Source organism: Gymnoscopelus braueri (genome assembly GCF_963280865.1).
Source record: "Gymnoscopelus braueri genome assembly, chromosome: 16".
Lineage (NCBI taxonomy): Eukaryota > Metazoa > Chordata > Actinopteri > Myctophiformes > Myctophidae > Gymnoscopelus > Gymnoscopelus braueri.
In genome coordinates, this window is record NC_137616.1 from 16,822,379 (window position 1) to 16,832,512 (window position 10,134).

Below are 10,134 nucleotides of genomic sequence, written 5' to 3' on the forward strand. Positions count from 1 at the left end.
TCTTGTCACTTACGCTCACAGGCTATATTTATTACAACGGTACATGTATATACAGTAAACGGCACAGTAGTACAAATGTAGACAGAAGGAAAGTTGTTTTTGGAGTGTTGTCGGTGGTCGGAGATTTTAATTTATGCTCTGACGTACGACGGTGTAACTCGGTGTCTCTTGCCGTCAAGAGCCGATTTACAAGCTCACGTGTGAGCTTGTAGACACAACTCAAATTAGGGCGGTTTCTCGGCTCTTGGCGGCAAGCGACGCCATCGCACGACGGAGTGTGAAAGAGGCTTTTAGAAGCACTTCCTGTGGACGATGGATGGTCCTGCCTCGTCGTACTCCTGCTTGCTGATCCACATCTGCTGGAAGGTGGACAGAGAGGCCAGGATGGAGCCTCCGATCCAGACAGAGTACTTCCTCTCGGGGGGAGCGATAATCTAGGAGAGAGTGGAGGGAGATGGAGGTGTGAGTCAGTCATAGAAACTAGAAGTGCATGTTTAGGTTCGGGGAGTTTATGGAGTGCAGTGCGAATCGATTGAACAGAAAAAGCTGAAGTACACGTATTTCACTGCCTGCAATGTTGCTAAATGCGACATGCGTTGTACATGTGACAATGACAAGATTAAAACTGGCATGATTATTGGCTGCGGTGCGTAGTGTATTTGGCAGCAGCATGTATAGGCTGAGGATCACTATTGTCCCTTCACACCCACCCATGCTATGTATACCTTCAACTACAGGCACAGTACTGGTTTTTACACACTTAAAACCTCTTGTTGAATGGGGTCCCCCAAGGGTTCTGTACTTAGCCCCCTCCCTTTTTCCCTCAACATCAAATCTCATCAAATAAGCTCACAACACATTGTATGCTATTCTTTCTATTATGTGTTGTATATAGGTTGTATTGCTTTGTTGCTAATGTGGGGCAGCTCACCTTGATCTTCATGGTGCTGGGGGCCAGGGCAGTGATCTCCTTCTGCATACGGTCAGCGATACCAGGGTACATGGTGGTACCACCGGACAGCACGTTGTTGGCGTACAGGTCCTTGCGGATGTCAATGTCGCACTTCATGATGCTGTTGTATGCGGTCTCATGGATACCGGCAGACTCCATACCTGGAGACAGGAAGAGGCAAGTCAGTCAGGCACCCAGGTTGCTCACCCACCCATCAATCAATCGATTTTTATATTATTTAGTGCCAAATCTCAAGTTGTCTCATGAGTCATGACCCATTTTACATTATTTTGGAAATGTTCACCTTTAAACAGAAAAGCATCTGTGTCATTTTAGATTTCTTTGGCTATTAAAAAATAGCACGGCACGAAGTGACGCGCTATGAGCTTGTACTGTATATCTACTTAAATTGTGAACATTTGTGCAAATCTTTGAATATATATATATTTAAAGCTAAACATTTTTACTCAAATCTTTGCTTCTGGGGGTCCCCGGAACAAAATATTTAGAGATGGGGCTCAGCCAAATACATATAATTTTGGGGGTCCGTGACATGAAAAAAATTTGAGCACCACTGATATAGAAACATATGTTTTTCAGAAAACTCAATCGGCCTCAGGTCTTAATGGGCTAATGACTTTCCAAAATTGGGATGCCAGGGTTAAAGTGGTCAAGAAATGTGTGTGTATGTGTCATCAGCTCACCACTAGGTGGAGCAGGTTTTCCTGCATTGCAACAGAGCCACTCAACTGTACAGTATGTGTTGGCCTACTGTACATGAAACATGATCTCGCACACATTTATGACTTGCAGAATATGTCTTCATGAGAGGAAGTAACTATAGCTGCTAAATGCCATGTGGAGGTTCACGAAAGGGTGACAGTGAGGTGGGCTGAGGTCAGGGAGGGGTCACCCACCGATGAAGGAAGGCTGGAACAGGGTCTCGGGACAGCGGAAACGCTCGTTGCCGATGGTGATGACCTGTCCGTCGGGCAGCTCGTAGCTCTTCTCCAGGGAGGAGGAGGAGGCAGCGGTGGCCATCTCGTTCTCAAAGTCCAGAGCCACGTAGCACAGCTTCTCCTTGATGTCGCGCACGATCTCACGCTCGGCTAAGGGGAGGAAGGTTCGAAAAGTGAGGCGGCAAGTCGATAAAAGGCTATTTTAAATCTGTCAATAGATCAATTAACATTGTATTTTTCTCTGTATACTTTTCTGATTCAATAATTTCAATGAACCTATTGCTCAGACATCCGTCCTTTACAACTTTACTTCCTTCAACTTAAACTGCCAATAAACCAAAGTCTAACTGAGTGGAAATTGTCTGCTTCCACTCAAGGAGGAAGCAGAGAACGAGAATAAGGCAATAGCCTTTTTTATGTGATAGTCATTTAGTGCATTGCTGATGATTTGTGACTTACCAGTGGTGACGAAGGAGTAGCCACGCTCTGTCAGGATCTTCATCAGGTAGTCGGTAAGGTCGCGACCGGCCAGATCCAGACGCATGATGGCGTGGGGGAGAGCATAACCCTCATAGATGGGAACGTTGTGGGTCACACCATCACCGGAGTCCAGCACAATACCTATACAGCAGGAGAAACAGCACTTCATTAGAGGGAGGCAGTGTGGGAAACATAACCTTTCAATAGAAATGTATACAGTAATTGGTTATCACCCGGGAAATGATGAATGCCTGGGTGAAAAACTACATAAAAAAGCACATAGGCCTATGGTATGACACAATGTGTGGCGTTATTGTACAAAAAGAAAGACTCACCGGTGGTACGACCGGAGGCGTACAGGGACAGCACAGCCTGGATGGCCACGTACATGGCGGGGACGTTGAAGGTCTCAAACATGATCTGGGTCATCTTCTCCCTATTGGCTTTGGGGTTGAGGGGGGCCTCAGTCAGCAGGGTGGGGTGCTCCTCTGGGGCCACACGCAGCTCGTTGTAGAAGGTGTGGTGCCAGATCTGAGCAGCGGAGCAGAAGAGGAAGACATGAGTGAGTGAGAGCAATATGACGCTCAAATAAGGCTACTCTACCGTAGGGCTGGGTGATATGAAAGAAAACAAATATATATATATATATATATATATATTGATATTGGGATGATCGTGGTATGAAGAAATAAAAATAGTGAAATAGCTCATCTACAAGTTCACAATGTGTGGTATTTTGAAAAAAAATCTAAGTATAAAACAACGCTTATGCCATAAGGAAAACAACGCTTATGCCATATTAAAATATTATCAATTCCCAGACGACATTTAGTCTCATATCACAGTGTGCATATCGTCTCTGTCGGATGGAAACCTCATAATGTCCAAAACTGTTACTTTTCAGGATTAAAATTCAAAAATAGAAAAACTACCAGACCTACAAGCTCAAAACGCGTCAATACTTTTGTGTGACACATTAGTATGATCAAGTAGGCTAGTAGGGCATTCATTTACGAAAAAAACACAAAAAGTAAAAAAATGTAGATGATAGATATTCTGCCCGACAGCAACGATATAATGTTGATATATTATTGGCCAGCCCTAGTTCATATCTCTTACCTTCTCCATGTCGTCCCAGTTGGTGATGATACCATGCTCGATGGGGTACTTCAGAGTCAGGATACCCCTCTTGCTCTGGGCCTCGTCTCCCACATAGCTGTCCTTCTGACCCATACCCACCATCACACCCTGCACACAAACACAACAACTGTTAGTTAGGACATAATCAGAATCAGTTTTATTGTCAATCATAATGCAGGACATACAGTAGGTTACCAACATCTCGCCTCATGTACCCAAATTAACAACCCAATTCCTTATAAGCTATAGATGGGAACATTGTTATCTACATTTCAAACTGTTTGAAACTTTAAAAAAAATTAGCTGACATTCTTATACAAGTGACTTGCAATAGCATTCAGTAAGAATGGATTCAACAGCAGTAGCCTGTGTCAGTAAATGAAATTGAATCAATCACTAGGTCACCCCCGGGCCCCTTGACACCTGTACTGTAGTCTGTTACTGTTACAACAACGAGGCTCACCTGGTGACGGGGACGGCCAACGATGGAGGGGAAGACGGCGCGGGGAGCGTCATCACCGGCAAACCCAGCCTTGACCAGGCCAGAGCCGTTGTCGCACACGAGGGCGGTGGTCTCATCATCGTCACACATGATTGGTCTTTGTTTCGGATGGCCTTCTGTGGGACAGACAAGCAGAGGAGAGGTTAGGGCTGATGCCTTGTGGGTGTAACGTTGGACACCGCAGCTATCAACATGACTTGATGTTTTGTTTATATATTGCTCGTCTTTTATCTGATTTTTACTCGCACCAAAAATAGTCGATCTACAAGCTCAGAACACATCACGCTGTGACATGTTGTGAGCTTGTAGATCTGCTTTTTTTTCGGTGCAAGACACATTGTGCAAATAATTATAAATCAGGCTTTAGTCTTTATTTTAAGTCGTGGTTCTTGTAAAGTTTTGCCAAGAGGGAAAAAAAGACTGCAAGTAACAATACTATAGACTTCTAGTCGTGAATAATGTCTTGTTTTAAACCTACAGAGAACACAAAACAGACTTTGCAGTGTTATGAAACGATGCAGCGCTGTGTTCGCACATTGCGATAGCCTTATCATAACTCTGGTGCGTCTCACAACTCGCTGCCAAACCAAAGAGGGACATAGGCCTAGCAGAGCAGCCCTCCAGGCCACACACACACACACACACACACACACACACACACACACACACACACACACACACACACACACACACACACACACACACACACCATTCTATTTTAAGCCTTGGCGGCCCTTGTCATCCCCCCCTCCTACCAACTGCACCCCCCGCCCCCCACTTCCCCCATCTCTCCCCAGGAAAGTTGGGGGCTAGTTAACAGCTGAGAACTGTTGACAAGTGCCTCAGAGGATCCAGGGGTCCATCCTCAGCTGTTAGAGAATAGTAACCATCCTGTGTTTGGAGCCTAGCTGTGACCATGTGCTGCATGTTCCTCCAGCCAGCCAGCCAGCCAATCCGGCCCCTGTCTGTCTGTCTGCATCCCAACTGCTACTGTTAGCATCCCCTGCTCCCCACTCAGGGAGAGCTCAACATGCTATGCCCATTTTCAAGCCAACCATAGGCTATCCTATAAGTGTTCCTTCACTTGAAAGGGCTGAGCTACTGTGCACTGTATAAAATCCCCAGCACTGATTTAACTCTGGGAGTATAATAAAAATGGACCTGTAACTTCTCATCTGCATTCCCCCCACAAAGATAAGTACTGATGCAATGCATGAGTCTGAGAAATGTCATGTGTAACCTTGACAAAGGAAGGCCTTGCACTGAACATTACACAGTAAACAAAGTAATGTATCCATTCATAACTCTGAGAGTATACAAACGTAACCAAGTGGTTAGGGGGCCATTTGGTTTTGGTTACGTTTGTACACTCTCAGAGTTAACAGTCAGGGTTTTACTGCGATGATATTTTCGTAATGCTGAGACAGCGCTCTTCGGTGAACAACAGTGATAAATCAATGTTTCCTTTCTGTCAGCTGTATTTTGAAGATTCCACTATGGTCTTCCTTCTGAGTTGACTTGTCCATTATAAATGAATCCCCCAAAGAGTGTGTGAGGAGCGTGGCACTTTGCAGCAGTCATGTCACGATCCCTTCTCATACATAATCCTCAAAGAGAACAGGTCACTGTTCACACATCAGCCTGAGCTGTCAGTCAATGACAACAATAGTGTTTCACACAAGGCTGCCACCATTCTGGTCCCTGTCGTTCTTCCACCTAATAGTAAGACTTAACTATGACTGAGAGAGAGAGAGAGAGAGAGAGAGAGAGAGAGAGAGTTTATTCTCTTTCTCTCTCCCCTCTTTGACAGTGAGCTCTCATCACTATGTAATTTTCACTTCAAGGTCTCCTCTGCTCTCCATCACTTCCTGGTTCTCTTTCACTGGTATTCAAGAAGCCATCACCACCACGTTCTGCTCTACCAATAGATTGCTGCTCACAATTCAAATGATCTACACAGTAAAATCCGGAGTGAGCGATTTAAAGATCTTAAAGAAGTGTTAAATTACAGTTATTTGGATTAAAGGAGGAGTTCACCCAAAAAATGACTTATTTTCTATCAATTACACACCCCATGAAGCCTTGATTTCATGGATTTATTGTGGCTTTTGTGGCATTCCTAAGACTTTGATGACCGTGTGTATTTCCGGTAGGAGACACAAATAATCTACTTTGTGTCTCCTACCGGATACATTAGCCGGTAGGAGACGGGAATCAAATTATTAGCTTAGGAATGCGACAAAAACAAAAAAGAATCCATGGATTCAAGGCTTCATAGGGTGTGCAATTGATAGAAAATAAGTCATTTTTTGGGTGAACTCCTCCTTTAAACTGTGATAAAAAAAAAAAAAAAATAAGAAGCTTCAGAATTGAGATTCTGCAGTGACACAAACAAAACGTGGTCACAAATCCACAGTGTAGTCATAGATCCTACAAGGACTAGCCAGCCTCGCTGTGGCCTCTCTGTAAGTACATCCATAAAAGTAGAAGACGAAGCACCAGGAGCCAGCCTATAGTCCTACAGCAGAGCACACAGCAGGGACAAAATGCATTCAGAAGTCAGAGAAGTTGAAGAGACACTCACCAAGTTGGACTGCAAGACTGGAGTTTCAAACCGGGACAAAGACCATCAGTGAGAGGGGCTCCTTAAATATGCCCCGGCATCCCCATGCTGGGGGCCCGACACTGGGGGGGTGGGGGGTAGGGGGGCGGGGAGGTGGTGGAGGGGGGCGGGCTTCTGGAGTTCACACAAGCCCAAATAAGAATAAGGGACTGGGTAAAATGGTTCAGTTAAAGTGGATCCTGTGTCAGGGACACCACTTAAACTGGTGTGACGTTGCCCAGGAGGGGGGGGGGGGTGTCAAGAGGGGATTATTATGAAGATCATTTCCACCATGACGTTACTGTATGTTTATGTGATCGTTGAAAGCGGTGTTGGGCTGCAAGAAGCAAAAAGGTTAATGCTGTAATAGTAATCTGTGACATGTGAGATTCTCCCCTATAGCTGAGGAGCTCCATATAAGATCTCCAAGTGACATGCACGTTTATAAGGCGGGGCAAGTTTCTTTGTATTTCAACAACAAGTCAATTCAAAGTGTTTGAATAAAACGGTAAGACATCAAGACACAGTGCAAAATAAACAAAAGGACATAAGAACAATATAAAAGTAAAATTACATTGCACTTACACCCTGTTGATCAGAGCCCCCCTCCTTTTCCCCCTCTACACCAAAGCTCTTTGCTGAGAATAGCCAGTTTCCAAGCTAACAATGTGTCGCTTTGCAACGTGTTGTGAGCTTGTAGATTGGCTATTTTCACCACACATTTTATTTGCCTATTATGAGTTATGACAAGCCAAGAATAGGGACGTTGGGTTGAAGTGATTAAGACAATTAGCTAACACTGAAAATAAAACAAATCTAGTTATAATTTAGCTTATGTATAATTCTTATGAGTAGCGTTTATTTTGAGTTTTTTGAATGGCAGTGTGGCACAGTCCTAATTAATATGTTATGAACTGTCTCTTTATGAATATACCATTTATATCACCTGTTGGGTAGCTAAGGACACTAAAAGCACATTCACCTTGAATCTGCTCAAGGCAAAATCACCCTTTATGCTTATGGAATGCAACATCTCTTTCACACACAGAGGCCCTGCCCATCATATCCCCCAAAGATGTGCTAATATGACTAAGCTCAAACGGAGGGCTGAGGAGGTGTGTGTGTGTGTGTGTGTGAGAGAGAGTGAGAGTGATACCAAAGGTCACTGAAGGCGGTCGGCTTAAGGAAGCCGTCTAAGGGGCTCTCGGTGCAGTCTAGGAAGAGTACCGTTGGCCGTTCGCCCAGTGTGTGTGTGTGTGTGTGTGTGTGTGTGTGTGTGTGTGTGTGTGTGTGTGTGTGTGTGTGTGTGCGTGCGTGCGGGCATGTGCGCACACGCGTGTGTGTATGGTGTTGGGGGGAGGGGGGGCGGGGGGTATGGGGTGCATAAACATGCCAGACAGCTGAGAGATTGGAAGAGGCAAGATTGTGGGAGGGGGGGGGGGGGACAGTAGAGTAGAGCTTGTGGGTGGGCAGGCGGGACGGGGGATGGGGGGGGGTTTGGGTGTCGAGCCTACGTCCAGACCCTCCGTCACTCCACAGATCCCTGGGATGGCCCGTGGCAGGCAGCTACGTAGGCAAGCAGCTCTCGGCTCCCATTGGCTCTGCTCTCTCCTTTTAGGGACATGGCGTGTGACAGGTGCCGGGTGGCCGTGTGTTGCTACAGGCTGTGTGAGCGCTGAAAAGCTGTGGGCGCCTTATTCGTCACCTCTCCCCGCTCTACGGTAGTGCCTGCTGCCTTCTGCCTGCCTGCACTGACTGAGGCCCTATCAGGCCATAGGGCTGCTCTCTCTAATGCCTCAGTTATACTTAGTTGCGTGCCGGTGTCGTGCTCAGTAAATAGCAGATCTACAAGCTCTACAACGTGTCTTGTAGATCTGCTATTTACGGCATGCAACACCAGCGTGCAACTAAGTATAAATCAGGCTTAAAGCCTGCAGACCCAATAAGTATGCAAGGACTCCCACCTTCACACCCACCACCTCCAACAGTTTCAAATATTCCATTTCTAGATGTGTAATCTACCTCAGAGGGACATACGCTACTAACCTACTCTATTTGTAGGGCCAGATATCTGGGTTTCCTTCCTTTTATCTATATCTTGCCTGTATGATAAAGTCTTCTTTATCATCAGCAAAATCAGCTTATGACACATACAGATGTATGGGTCAATTTCAGGTTAATCCACTCCCTTTCATTATTAAGATGCTCATATTTCTTTTTTATCACGCACTGATTTGACTAAGCCTTCCTGTTACTTGACTTGTTATGCGTTCCTTTCCTCTCTATGCTCTCTATTCTAACTGTTGAGAGCTTGCGCACACAAAAAATATTCCACCCACTCTTTTACACTTGCAATCGTGTGATGTGATAATAACGTTTATTCTGATTGTTTGAGTGGCAAAAAAAATAATCAAAATAGGGAAAAGAAGTTCCTGTATGGAACTAAAAGTCGCAAAATGGTTGCACAGATATGTGTTGGATGGATCTGTCTGGCGTCTGTGTACACTAAGTCAATGGTTCACAAAGTGGGGTCCAGAGACCGTGAGGGTTCCTTGAAGGCAGTTTCAAATGGACCCTTTCATGTCTGTAACTCTGCGAACCTTACGGGTCCATTTGGTTCCATTTGAGAGTTATGAACACACATGGATTATGTGTGAGCATATCTGAACTCAGTGTTGTCCAACAGGCTTCTGAAGGCTTCTATAAATAGACATTTTTCACAGTAATGCCAGTGGCACAGATAGTCTGTGGGCTCCATCCCTCAGGATTCCCCTGGCCTGTGATCCGTCTCCAACAACAGTTAACCACATTAACCCTGGCATACCTATTTTGGGTAAGTGATTATAGGAAAAATATTTCCAAACTGTAAAAAAACTGAAAAAATTAACTTCCAGGATAGCAAGAAATAGCCGATCTACAAGCTCACAACACGTCGCATCGCGACACATGGTGAGCTTGTAGCTTGTAAAATAGGGCTCAACAATGGCTCAACCTGCTAAGTGTCACAGGATCGCAGAGTTTGAGAATGAAACTTGAGGCTGTGATGTCTTTTATAAATCAACGACACAAAGTCAAATAGGCCTATTTGTTCGGATTCTTTTCATCACACATATATTGCTTTGGCAGCTATTTTCCACCTAACATTACACATTATTTATTTACATTTAATCAACTTAATAAGTGTCTGGGGTGCACACAAAAGCCAAAGAGTAGACGTTAAAAGGACCCCAAAGTGAAATATCCCTTTAACCTGTTTGATGTCATAATTATTACAAGCATGACACAGCCTACGACATTTACAAAAACTGCTATTATTTAAAATAATATAATACAAAATAAAAAAACAACAAAGAAAACTATGGAAGATAAGATGAAGTCTTTGGAGGTAAACAGTGCTGTGATTGATCAACCTTACTATTCTAGTCAATGCAACACTTTTTTTGGCAGCTGGCTTAACGTTATCACGAATCCATTATCAGGGTAGGGTGAATGGTCTTAA

The 10,134-nt window shown here is 44.6% G+C and overlaps 1 protein-coding gene across 2 annotated transcripts; it reads right to left on the reverse strand.

Annotated features, from left to right (window-relative positions):
* actc1a (actin alpha cardiac muscle 1a) lies at nucleotides 1–6,730 on the reverse strand. 2 transcript variants are annotated; one of them, XM_080452634.1, is made up of 8 exons: nucleotides 6,618–6,730; nucleotides 3,995–4,149; nucleotides 3,511–3,639; nucleotides 2,727–2,922; nucleotides 2,371–2,532; nucleotides 1,870–2,061; nucleotides 932–1,113; nucleotides 1–434 (listed from the first exon to the last, which is right to left on the reverse strand). In XM_080452634.1, the coding sequence occupies exons 2-8, from the start codon at nucleotides 4,121–4,123 to the stop codon at nucleotides 291–293; spliced, it is 1,134 nt and encodes a 377-aa protein (XP_080308760.1). In that variant the 5' UTR covers nucleotides 4,124–4,149; nucleotides 6,618–6,730; the 3' UTR covers nucleotides 1–290. The 2 variants fall into 2 exon arrangements, with proteins under 2 accessions (XP_080308760.1, XP_080308761.1); XM_080452635.1 differs by having other exon boundaries at nucleotides 3,995–4,146; nucleotides 6,614–6,649.
* Nucleotides 6,731–10,134: the final 3,404 nt, after the last annotated feature.

Bases quoted from the DNA above. Each gene is read 5' to 3' on its own strand.
- actc1a (XM_080452634.1), bottom strand. From the start codon at position 4,123: ATGTGTGACGATGATGAGACCACCGCCCTCGTGTGCGACAACGGCTCT. The intron at 3,640-3,994 runs GTGAGCCTCGTT...GTTTGTGTGCAG, and splicing joins TTGGCCGTCCCCGTCACCAG to GGTGTGATGGTGGGTATGGG. The intron at 2,923-3,510 runs GTAAGAGATATG...TCCGCTGCTCAG, and splicing joins ACTGGGACGACATGGAGAAG to ATCTGGCACCACACCTTCTA.